The sequence below is a fragment of the Hyla sarda genome, chromosome 12 (genome assembly GCF_029499605.1).
Source record: "Hyla sarda isolate aHylSar1 chromosome 12, aHylSar1.hap1, whole genome shotgun sequence".
NCBI lineage: Eukaryota > Metazoa > Chordata > Amphibia > Anura > Hylidae > Hyla > Hyla sarda.
Window position 1 is genome coordinate 81,111,394 of NC_079200.1, and position 13,617 is coordinate 81,125,010.

Here is a 13,617-nt window from a genome sequence, read left to right on the forward strand (position 1 = left end):
GCCCCCTTTGATAAGCTGAAGCCTGTGGTAGGAAAAGCTTCGACAAAGGCTGAACCTTCACTGAACACATCTTGTAAAACGCAAATATCTTATTCCAGATGGGTTTAATGTCCTAGCAAGACCACCAGATGTGCCCTAAGGTACCCAATTCTGTCCCAACACTTCCAGCAAGCAGACTCAAGAAAGGCAACATTTTGTGCAGTTTCACAGGGTAATAGTACCAGCCAGATCTTTTAATTCTTCTCCTGGATAAAGAAATGTTGAATCAGAAGGCAATCAAGTGCAACAGACTCGCCTAACGTATGGCACCCCTCCGTGGAAAGAAAGAAAGGATTGTCTATAAGGGGAGTTTAGGGAGCAGGGCGGGTAAAGAGAGAGAGCGACCCATATGTCTACCATAGAACCACAGGAAAGCCTTAAAAAAGTGAGGCACAGAGTCAGGGAGGTACCTGCCCACCGGATCGCTTTATAGGAGACGGGATGGATTGTCGTTTGGGCCTTATAGGATCCCTCTGGGATGGAAGTTGGTATTCTAGGTGTCAAGTACCAAGCCAGGAAACTCATTTCCCAATACAGGATAAGAGCTAGTTGTCCCACTGTAGATGATCTGACAACTAGGGTTTGTTTTGAAAGGGGTATTTATAAATAACGTAAAATTATGCATAAATTCCATCTGGCTTCGGGTCCCTGGGTGCACACTGATAGATTGGGCCCAGATAGACTCTAATGTGATTTGCCACCTCTGACGGGGCTTTCTTGGTCCAAGGTATACTGTCATAGAGACTTGCTATATTGTTTTGTATGTTTATTTTTCAGGTTTTCACTTATGACATATGGGATTTAACGTTTGGTGGACTTGGGGGGGGGGGGGTTTGGTTGTATAAAAACTGTTCAAATTCAATAAAAAGTATCTTATTTGTAAGTAAATAAAAAATTAATAATCAGAATCTCCTCCTCACTAATGTCCTTCTCCAACTCATCTACCGCTAAGGAGGCCAAGGGAAGCGATGGGCAGACATGTAAATCACTAATCTTTGCCTGCAGCTCAGGCAGAGGCAGATCTGCATATTTTTCCCAGATACATACAGATCCGCATACTAGCCCCTAAATAGAACGGTAAAGACCTTGACCCCTGTCTGAGCAAACAAAGAGGAGATGAAGGTGTGCTAAGGCCAGGTGTGTAACAGGAGATGGACACTTATCTCTATGAAATACATAGCCCTCAATTTCTCCCTAAGGGTATGTTCACACTACAGAGTGTGAACGCAATCTCCACTCGCAGAATTCAGCGAGCGTAGATTCAGACTGACAGCCGGGGGCGGCGGTAGGACCGCGCGGCACTGCGCCGTCACCATTGACAGCTATGCAGTGATCGCGGACTTCCGCGCAAAGAATAAACATGTTCTTTCTTTGCGCTGAAATTCCGCAGTGTGAACGGGTCTCGCGGAAGACCCATTCACACTGATGGTAATGTTCACTGTGTGGACTTTTACTTGCGGAATTCCGCGGGGATTCCGCAGTGTGAACATACCCTAAAGCAAGAACACTTCTGATTGAGAAGGTGAAGCAGATGTTGGTCTTCAGCCTGGAGCCTTGAGAAATGTGGATGCCACTTAGAACCGACTTAGGGCTTCCAATTTCCTAGGAGCTGAAGTCCAGGAAATATGAATACCGAAAGTGTTCAATGGCCTCAGACACTTCAGAGAAGCATACAAAGTCAGTCAACAAAGTCTTATTCAGGCACCACGTAAATTTGCGACAGCACGAGTGACCGAAACACAGAGACCCCCAAACCAGAGTGTGATGCAACAATGTGTTCCCACGTTCCTCTCTTTACCTTTTTTTTTTTTTTTTTAACCGCAGACTGTAGATGGGTAAACAGAATCCATGTGGGGTAAAGCAGGATTCCTATGGGACAGTGTAAGAATGTTTATACAGAGACAATGTCTGTAATTCTAGGACTGGAGACTGAGGATCACATACAGGCAATAATCAGAGGCAGGAAACATTCAGCTCTGATCAACAGTTTACTTAGAGAGATATAAGTTGTCTGGGATTGGGAAAAGAAAGCTCTGCCAAAAAGCATACCCCATGCAATGCAGTAGAATGGTGGTGAGCTACAATACTATACACAGCCTGTGGGCAACTACGGCACTCTTTCTGGGAAAAAGTAGAGATTTATTTCCTAATCCTGGACACCCTTTTAATTTACATCAACAATGCAGTCAGTGTACATACATTACATTATTATGTCTTGATCCCATATTGCATTCTGCTTAACCACTTAAGGACATTGGAGGTAAATGTACGTCCTGATGCGCTGGTACTGCACGCACCAGGACGTTCGTTTATGTCCTGTACATTACCCGAGCACCAGAGAGGTGCTCAAGTCATGCACGGCAGGTCCCGGCTGCTATAAACAGTTAGGGACCTGCCGGTAATGACGGACATCATCGATCACGCATGTCCTATGCCTACTGAAGAAAGGGCCGTTCTGACAAACAATTTCCCTGAAACGCGTCTAGGTGTTTTCTAAAAAGTTTTATTGCACCACCGATACTTATTGAGCACGCACTCACCTGAGTACTTTCAGACCAGCTCCGAATGCAGCTAAAAATCTTGATCAAGCCAGCCGTGCTTTCCTGATCCAGTATCCAGGCAGTCTTGCCGATTGCCTGTGACGCCACACGCCATAGGACACCACGAGGTCTGCATCCAGAAGCCGCCTGTTACCATCTATCAGCGAGCACCTTAGGAGCGGCATAATTCCAATTTCATCTTGGTTTGTGGCAGGCAGACCGCTGCGGTAACGCATGCCAGCATTGTATACCACCCAAGCATTGTGGGCCTCACCTATTGTCCTAAGGAGATCACGGCTAAGCCATTTACCAGGCTGGTAACTATATTCTTATTCTATCATCTCCCATTTGTTTTAACCCGACTTGATTTAAAATACGGGACATTCCATTACTGTCTGGATTATCAGATACCGGATTATCGAAAAATCTCATCTACTTCATAAAAACATTGCTAGATATCGGTGCTTATTAACTAATGTTACAATTTATGGTCTTATAATCTTTACTTCACCTCTGCCCAAGGGTCCTGTGCTATGAGGTTTATTTTGCATATATTATTGTATTTTAATAAAATTTATATTATTTTATATCATATAATTGAAGCACGGTCTTAATTTATATTCAACCAGATTTAATACATGTATCAGTTTTCTGATACTAGTTTTGAGGGGTTGGTATTTGTTTAATTCTTTAATTACCTAACACTAGGTGTAGGTGTATAACCTCCTTACCTCAACTAGTTAATTGTGAGCTGCACATCCCCTTTCCTTTTTAATTAGATTTGTAAATTACTTTTATTAAAAAATCTTAATCATCCTAGTACTTATTAGCTGCTGAATACTACAGAGGAAATTCTTTTCTTTTTGGAACACAGAGCTCTCTGCTGAATCACGAGCACAGTGCTCTCTGCTGACATCTCTGTCCATTTTAAGAACTGTCCAGAGTAGGAGAAAATCCCCATAGCAAACATATGCTGCTCTGGACAGTTCCTAAAATAGACAGAGATGTCAGCAGAGAGCACTGTGCTCTTGATGTCAGCAGAGAGCTCTGTGTTCCAAAAAGAAAATAATTTCCTCTGTAGTATTCAGCAGCTAATAAGTACTAGAAGGATTAAGATTTTTTAATAGAAGTAATTTACAAATCTGTAACAACAAAGGCAGGTACGTGCACTCACAGCTCAGCGGAGACAGTTAAGCATGGGGGTCCGGTCCACGGAAAGGCTGGATCACAGCATCGGTGCAGGTAAGTGGGCGCTCGGAGTCTACGCTGGCTGTTTCACACGTGCAAGCGTGCTTCTTCCGGAGGCCGGTGTAGCCTCCGAGCGCCCACTTACCTGCACCGATGCTGAACTGTCTCCACTGAGCGGTGAGTGCACGTACGTGCCTTTGTTGTTACATTCATTGATACTTCATGCTTGTCGTGTGTGCACCCCGCAGGAGACTCATTACGGGCCACTGATGTTACGCAGTATTCCCGATTCAGGTGCAGTAACACTTAACTGTGCCCTCTCCTTTCTTGGACTTTTTTGTTAATTTACAAATCTTTCTGGAGCCAGTTGATAAAAAAAAAAAAAAAGTTTTCCCATCGGAGTACACCTTTAATTCTAGCTGTGACATTCAGATGGCAGGGTCAGAATTTGGCACAAACAACATAAAAGCATGGGTCCATCCTGCCTTGTATGAACAGTTTATTCTTGTGGCGATAGTGTAATGATACCATTAAAACACAACAGCCTACCAGAGTATTGTTGCTGACCATGTTCATCCTTTTATGACCAGTGATCTTCTGAGGACTACTTCTAAGCAGGATCATGGGCAGTGTCACAAAGCTCTCAAACTGGTTTCTTGAACATTGTAAAGGAGGCGAGTATATTTACCAGAAAAAACTAACACAAGACAACATAGTTTTACATTGGAGGTGCAAAGGTTTTTGCCGTAATATCAGGAAGTATTACTTTCCAGAAAGAGTAGTGGATGCATGGAATAGCCTTCCTATAGAAGTGGTAGTTACAAATACAGTGAAGGAGTTTAAACATGCATGGGATAAGCATAAGGCTATCCTTCATATAAGATAGGGCCAGGGACTATTCATAGGATTCAAATTATTGGGCAGACTAGATGGGCCAAATGGTTCTTATCTGCTAACACATTCTATTTTTCCAACAAAAGTTTACTGTACTCCAATGGTCCCCCACAGTCACAAGATCTCAATCCAATAGAGCACCTTTGGGATGTGGTGGAAGAGGAGATTCCTATGATGGATGTGCAGCTGACAAATCTACAGCAGCTGCGTAATGCGATCATGTCCATATGGATCCAAATCTCTGGAGAATGTTTCCAGCACCTTGTAGAAAGTATGCTAAGAATAATAGAGGCAGTTCTGAAGGCAAAAGGGGTCCAACTTGGTTACCTAATAAAGTGGCCATTAAATGTAAATTATAACTGTATGTTATGTGGTTCAGCACAGTGTTGTAGTATATTCTCTCATGCTGTCTTTTCAGGAATAACCTCTCTCTTCTCTCTACAGGCTATTCTGTATTACACTGAACTCCTTTCTGATGAAGATGTAAAGCTGCAGAGATCAGCGTGTCTGGCCCTAAAACATTTGAAGGTAAAGTGCGCCCTCATCAGGGTCACAATTAATATATTCATTCTCGTTTTGCTTGGTAAGAGGGACAGGGACATTCTTTAAGTTTATGATTCTCTACAACAAAAAGTTCTGCAATTGTTTATTACAAACAAGCAGTCCATATAAATACTGGCCCGCCGGAAAAGGTTGGTCACATCCTTTCTTATAATAGGAATATGTTCAGAGTCTAGGCAGAGCCCCCTTTACAAACATGAGAGACACGGTCATAGGAATACTGTAGCCTCAGGCCCAGGTGAACTTAATTTTGGCCTTAGCTCTGGATCGCCCTCTTCTAGTAACCCTGCTCTCTACTGTCCACCACATACTCTTTACAGTTAAGATCAAAGCTTGCTGTAACCATTTCTATCTACACCCAGAGGCTGAAGTGTATCCAGACTGATTGATACGTCTCCTATTTTAGAAAATGTATGCATTCCCCATGAAATCACAATTCTGGAGCATTTCTTATACCTCTGTGTTATGCTGTACCCCTGTTATTTTTACTGGAAACGTACTAAATAACCAACTAAGGGTTACCAGTTTGAGGTACAGAAGAGAGATGTGACCTGTTCCTGTGTTAAAGTCACAAAGAACTGTCTGGGTACAGTTGAAACAATCTCGGCTCTGAAAAGTGTTGGGTCCCTACAGGTTTTTAGCCTCTGGATGAAAACAGTGTTCCCATTCACTGGTGTACACATTTTTACACCACTTGACTTATATATTTTAAGTTGGTGTGACAGTGTGAGGGAGAGTGTACTATTGCAACCTCACACGCTAACTAATTCACATCAGAAACGGATGTAAATAAGAACAAAAAACCTACTCCAACTCAGAGCTGGCATAGATTATAAAGTGTGGTTGTCAGGATCCGGATAGGTATGCAGCGAGGACACTGGTGGTGGATCCTCTGTGTCAGTGGGGTGATGACGTGGGCCGTATCAGGGGAACGGAGTCTAAGGGGTTACTGGTTTTCACCAGAGCCCGCCGCAAAGCGGGATGGACTTGCAGCGGCAGGTAACCCCCAGGTCGTTCCACCCGATAGCGACTCAACCCCAGCTGACAGCTGAGACAGGCGCGGTACAAGGGACAAGGCAAGATAAAGGTCGGACGTAGCAGAAGGTCAGGGCAGGCAGCAAGGGTCGTAGTCAGGGGCAACAGCAAAGGGTCTGGAAACACTGGCTTGGGAACACACAAAACGCTTTCACTGGCACTAGGCAACAAGATACGGCCAGGACAGGAAGGGGAAGTGGGTTTAGCAAGGTACAGGTGCAGGTACTGATTGGGCCAGGCGCCAATCAATGGCGCACTGGCCCTTTAAATCTCAGAGAGCCGGCACGCGCGCGCCCTAGAGAGCGGGACCGCGCGCGCCCTAGAGAGCGGGACTGCGCGCGCCAGGACTGAGCAGACAGAGGACGGGGCAGGTGAGGAGATTGGGATGCGACCCGCGGGCAGGCGCGTCCTGCTACGCGGATCGCATCCCCGCCGGTGACACTAGTGCAGTGCTCCTGGTCAGCGGGTCTGACCGGGACACTGCACGGAGACGAACGCCGCGAGCGCTCCAGGGAGGAGCAGGGACCCGGAGCGCTCGGCGTAACAGTGGTGCACATTGAAAAATGCTCTCCAGGTATAAAGATGCATCCTAATAAATTGGACACATCTTGCTCCAGCTTTTTTAAATGTGTTTTAATGAAACGTAGACATACAAAAGTAAAATGACATACAAATATCCAGAGAGAATCTATAAAATATTCATAATTACCAGCAATTAACAATAAAAACACATTGTACACGAGAAAACAAGAACAGCTCCTGCACATATTACACAGTAAACAGCAGTATACTGATGATCATTATCTACAACTGTCCATCAGTAGCTTCACATCAGACTAAATATCATCTTGTCTGTTCTGCATCAGAGAAGTAGACTATAACCATGTTAATGGAGCATTGTGTTAGGGGTGTAGAACACCACGATCCCCAAACCTTACCAAAGATTTCAGGACACTGCCTGTTCTTAGAAACAATGTGGTACACTAATATTGACTAAATTCTGCCTCCTAGTCAGAGTAGGTGGTCTTCCGTCCATCCAGCAGAGGACAGTTGCCTTTCATGCCAAATCGAACAGCCCATCCTTTATAGGTGTGATGTGTAATTCAATCAATTTAAGGGGGGGGGGGGGGATATGGTCAACGTATATAAATGGCCCATACTAAAAATATGAGGAAAAACTGTTTCAGGTTAAACCCCTTCAAAGGACAAGGGGGCACTTCCTCCATCTGGAGAAAAATGGGAATTATGACTTACCGATAATTCTGTTTTCTTGAATCATCACATCAGCACCACACATGAGATTGCCCCCAATGATCCTAAAGGAACAGGAAGCACAAAGAGGTTAAAAGGCCAATCTCTCCAGACAACCCCTCAGTGTTTACAAACTACTAAGAAGCATAAATATATATAAATAAAACATGCGTACACTACTTAGGGAGGGATTAAAGGGTGCTGATGTGATGATTCAAGAAAATAGAATTATTGGTAAGTCATAATTCCCATTTTTCATTTCATCACATCAGCACCACACATGAGACCTACCAGATAAATGATGTCTAGGGAGGGACTACAGCTTGCAGCACTTTCCGTCCAAAGGCCAAATCTTGAGACGAGGCTACATCCAATTTGTAGTGTATAAAGAAAGTGTGTGGGGTAGACCAAGTCGCTGCCCTGCAAATCTGCTCTAATGAGGCAGAAGATTTTTCAGCCCAGGAGACTGCCATAGCTCTGGTTGAATGAGCTCTTAGATGTTCCGGAACTTAATTCCCAGATCTTCTGTAAGCTTCAGAAATAGATGACTTCACCCATCTGGCAATAGAAGCTTTAGACGCTTTCTTCCCTTTGTTAGGGCCCTGGAACTGAACAAATAGATTTAGATCTTTCCTCCAATCCTTGGTTTGTTGAAAATAAAGAAGAATAGTTCTTCTCACGTCCCAGCAATGGAACATTTCTTCTTCTCTATTTTTTGGAGAATTGCAAAAGGTGAGTAGGATGATGTCTTGAGACCTATGGGAGTTTGTCACTACTTTTGGTAGGAAAGCTGGATTTAATTTCAGAATAATTCTGTCTTCAAGCACAGTTAGGTAAGGTTCTTCAGGCTTTTGCTGTTGTGATGCCACGAAGACTGCTTTCCAGGTCAGAAAGCTTATTGAAGAATCCAAAAGAGGTTCAAAGGGTTCTCTAGTAAGACTAGTGAGGACTAAATTTAGATCCCAAGGTGGCGAGAGGCTAGTTATTTGGGGTTTTAGTCTTGCCACAGCACTAAAAAAATCTTTTAATCCACTTATGGTCTGCGATACGTGTGTCGAAAAAGCAACCCAAGACAGGTGGATAAACCTTTCTCAAGTCCATCTTGAAGAAAATTGAGAATTTGAAAGATATCAGACCCTTCTGATTTAAAATTGACCGCTCAAAAGCCAGGCTGTCAAATGCAGATTTGATAGATCCTTGAAGAATAGCGGGCCCTGCAACACAAGATTTTCTCTTACTGGAAGAAGGTAAGCATGATCTATGGACAGTTGCTGAACCACAGTGTACCACTCCCTCTTGGGCCACCTTGGAACCATAATTATGACTTTGGATTTCATCCATACGTATCTTCTGCAGAGTCCTGCTGATCAGAGGGAAAGAAGGGAACGCATAGGCTATTTTGAAGTTCCAACTTTGTTGAAGGGAATCTACTCCATCTGGGAGATCGCCTGGAAACAGGGAAAAGAATTTGTTTACCTTCCGATTTTTTCAGGTGGCGAATAGATCTACTTCTGGTATGCCCCACTTCAAAACCAGCTCCTGAAAAACTTGGGAATTGAGTTCCCATTCTCCTGGATTGATCAGGTGTCGGCTTTGGTAATCTGCCTGAATATTTTGAGATGTATAGCAGAAATTGACCCCCATCTTGTCCTCCGCCCAAGAATTTTTTTTCCTGTTAGTGCTTGTAGGAGACTGACTTGTACCCCCTTGATGATTTAGAAAAGCTATTGCAGTAGCATTGTCGGTGTAAATTTTCACAGGATGATTCAGAATGAGATGTTGTGAAGCCTTCAAAGCCTTGAACACAGCTTTTAGTTCTCGGAAATTGGAAGAGTGAAGGTGAGTTTCCTCTGACCAGTTGGCTGGCATCCGTTGTGACTGTCACTGTCGGAAGGGGAACCCAGGATACCCCCTTCTTTATATTTTTGCTCATCATCCACCATTTGAGATATTTCTTGATAGTCAGAGGAATCCTCATCTTCTTTTCCAGAGAACACTGAGAACGATCACAGACTTTGAGGATTTGTTTCTGAAGACTTCTGGAATGACTTAGGTTCCATGAACTCATGCATTTCAGCAGTCCCATGGAGCTAAACAGGGACATTGCATTTCTGATGGTAGTCAAGTTTGCTTGATAGAAGATATTGATTTTCTGGATTAGCACTGAGACCTTTTCCTCCATCAGGAACGTCATTTGCTTGTTTGAATCCAATATCATTCCTAAAAAAAATTTTGTCTTGAAGGAAGGAGATTTGACTTCTGGAAGTTGCTGATCCAGCCTAAATTCTGTAGGGAGAGAATTGTTAGATTGACATGCTGGGACAAGTGCTCTTCGGACCGGGCAATAACCAGAAGATCGTCCAGATATGGAATAATTAAAATTCCTTCTTGTCTCAAGGAGGCTACTACTTCTATCATAACTTTGGTAAAGATCCTCGGGGCCGAGGATATCCCGAAGGGCAGTGCCTTGAATTGATAGTGGAAGGCCAGATGATTTGGGGTTACAGCAAATCTCAGAAATTTTTGATGTGTCGGAAAAATGGGTATGTGGAAATAAGCGTCCCTTAGATCTATTGTTGCTATCCAGGCATTCTGAGGCATTAGGGGGACAGCTGTTTTGAGTGTTTCCATCTTGAAGCGTTTGTAAGTTATATAACGGTTCAGATGTTTTAGATTTATTATTGTTCTGAAAGAACCATTCGGTTTGGGTACAAGAAAAAGGCGGAAATAGTGGCCTTGTTCTTGTTCCTCCAGAGGGACAGGAATGATTGCTCCCAGAGCTAGTAGATCCTGAACCCCCTGAAATAACTGTTTGTTTAGACAATCGGAACGGAGATTTGTTGTGCAAAAGGTTTGAGGTGGAGGAGAGACAAACTCTATCTTGAACCCGTTCTTGATGGAATTTAGAATGAACTAGTTTCTTGTTATATCCTTCCACTGATGGTAGAATATAGTTAGTCTCCACCCCCCAACGGAGACAAGTCACTGCCTTTTTTCTGAATTGTTAGGGTTGAGCAAGAAATCTCGCCCCTTACCTCCTTTAGGGTAACTCCACCTTCCGGACTTCCCTTTCCCTTTATATTCTCTCTGTTTATACTTGAATGGATGAAAATTATTTTTTGGCTTTGTACTTCTCTTCAGGAAATTTCTTTTTGTTGTCTGCTGCTTGCTGTAAAAATGTTATCTAATACAGAGCCAAACACCGATTTACCTTTAAAGGGAATAGAACATAGTTTAGTTTTTGAGACAGAATTACCCTGCCAATTCTTCAACCACAGGGCTCTTCGGGCAGAGTTGGATAATGCTGCAAATTTTGCTGCCATCCTTAAAGATTCAGCTGATACATCGACCAAAAAAGCAGTGGCGAGTTTTAACATAGGAATAGAAGAAAGAAGTTGATCTCTGGGTGTTTTATTTTCAATATGGTTTTCCAATTGACCCAGCCATAGAAACAGAGATCTTGCAACACTTGTGGCTGTGATTTTCTATTTAATAATGCAGGTGAAGCATCCCAATTTTTCCTAAGTATATCCTCCATTTTTCTATCCATAGGGTCCTTTAATTGTCCGGAACCGCCAGAGAGCAGAAAGAGACCGGGGACACACGCGCGTGCACCCGAGGTCCTGCACACAAACTCTCCCTGCCGCATACACTCAGAGCGGTGCGGTGGGGAACCAGGGGCTCCGGGAGGCATGCTACAAAGAGCGCACAACCCGGCGCGGTATTATAGAATGGGAAATCCCAGGAAAACCAACCTCCACTGCCTGGCTTGGTCCACACCGATCCTGTCCCCAGCCCCAGGAGGTAAAACCTCAATGCTTCCCAAAGGAACAGGAAACACTGAGGGGTTGTCTGGGGAGGGGCCTTTTAACCTCTTTGTGCTTCCTGTTCCTTTAGGATCATTGGAGGCAATCTCGTGTGGTGCTAAAGAGATGAAAAAAAGGTTTAGTCTCAACGGGCCACAAACCTGCTTTACCATAAGAACTGCAGATTTATGGAACAGTCTACATCAGGAACTGGTCGCAGCATGAACAGTTGAGAGCCTTAAGACAGGGTTAGAAACATTCTTAGTACAATATAACATTAATGCTTGTGCAGAAATATAGAATCACATCCCTTCACCTTCATCCAATCATACCTCTTACCTTCAATTCCTTGGTTGAACATATATCTTTTTTCAACCATACTAACTATATAACTAAGATAAAAATTTCCTCCATATGTTCCAGCTTCAAGAACAGTGCATATGACCTCCAATAGGTGTCAACTGGGAGGAAAGAACATGCAATATGGTTGAAATGAGATGGGAATGAAGGATCAACACAAGCCCTTTTGGACCTTTTGATTTTAGAACCTCAATTAGCGGGCAGACAGATACTGTATAGACAGTCGGGAAGGTGGAAAGCATCACTAGGAATCTCATAATTGGACTGCAGTTGTACAAAGGATTTCAACATAATGTTCGTAAATAAATCTTCCAAAGTAGTCACCCCTAAATTGTGGGTCCAATGATTGGAACAAATGAGTAAAATTTGGGTTGTGCCATCAAAGGAGATCTAATGATACATTAATAAAGGCATACACTGCCTTGGTCACCTTCCAAATTGGAGCAAGGTAACAATGGACTTTGAAACCAGAACTGAAGTGTGTTCTAATATAAACATTTGGGAAGTATTATCAGTTTAATAGGATTCATGTATCCAGCAATCTAAATATCAAATATACGGCAGTAGAGATAAACCATTGAAATCAAAGTCCCCTGAAGCTACACAATTAACATATATGCCTAAATAATTGAATGAGGAAACCATCAGCGAACCACGTAAAACAGCTGCAGGAGAGGCAAAAAAAAATTCTGGAGCAGCAGACCCCGTTGCTTTCTATGGCCGAACACAGTCACATAGTGACTCCATTCAGGACATATGCACTATTTTCAGTGGACTCAAAAATGTGGGCCTCTGCACTTGTGAATCAAATACTTGTTATTAAGCTTTTGGTTTTTACATAAAAGAAAAAACTTAAATAAACAGGCATACATTAAACACTGTAACACCCCACCCCCTTTCTTCATCCTAGACTGCTTCCATTAAAGTAGATTAAACAAAGATTTATGGAACTGTAGTAGCAATGGGGATACAACAACTGATCTACAGTAGTTCCGGCGTGCAGATCAGATGTCAGAAATGAGAAGGACACCAAAGGCAGATGGAATCAAGCTAAACAGCATATGCAGCAAACAGGCATCTCACATAAAAATACTAAAAAAAAACATTTAAAGAGAGGTAGAGACGGAAATCATGCAGAAAAGAGACACATATGCCAGAGAGGCTCAACCAGTATTCCCTGGGGGATAATGTACTAGCTGCACTAGGGCAAGACATTGCTACCTCTCTCCAGGGCCCCCTATTCCTCTCAAAAACGCCTCCATAGTAGACATCTGCAGTTAAGTAGAAGGCATACCAGGGGTGTCCATCCAGGGGCCCCAGATGGATTCAATCTTCTTCAGAGCCTTCCGTCTAGTATACACCTTTTTCTCTTAATGAATAATGTGGTTTAGCTTGGAGATCAGCTCAGGCGAAGTCTGTGGGGAGGCTCTTAACCTGTGCTATTAATTTATATGTGGGCAACTGCACTTGTAATAGCGCAAACGTCCCGAACATAATCTTTAGGTGACTTCAATAAACCATGAAAAGCAAGTGCGCGATGCCGACGGATACAACTAACTGGGGCACTAACATATGGACCTACCCTAATTCAGCTCTTATAGAGCTTTTAGGTATTATAAATGCACTTAACTCTAGAAATACAGATTTGTCTCTCCCGCACAATAACGCAATGAGGAGAGGGAGGCAGATCCATGGTAATCAGAGTCAATATTTTACAATTATTGAGGGAGATTTATGATTCTGCATACTGTGCTCTATTATAGACCACTGTGCTTGCTGGGAAAAGAAAAGATCTGAACCAAAAGTCATGTAAAAGTCTCAACTAAACTGACAGACTTTCTGAGAGACAAATTTAGACCATCTCAAATGGTTTAAACAGTTTGATAAATCTCCCTCATTGACTCTGATTGTGCAGTCGTCCTAACCCAGTGTTTCCCAAACAG

The 13,617-nt window shown here is 43.1% G+C and overlaps 1 protein-coding gene across 5 annotated transcripts in view; it reads left to right on the top strand.

Annotated features, from left to right (window-relative positions):
- The window catches only part of RIPOR3 (RIPOR family member 3), a 209,861-nt gene that overhangs the window by 192,442 nt on the left and 3,802 nt on the right, over positions 1-13,617 (top strand). For all 5 annotated transcript variants that reach the window (XM_056549214.1, XM_056549212.1, XM_056549211.1 and 2 more), the window contains one exon: positions 5,106-5,189. In XM_056549214.1, the coding sequence (XP_056405189.1) occupies positions 5,106-5,189 (84 nt within the window). The remainder of the gene's footprint in view (positions 1-5,105; positions 5,190-13,617) is intronic.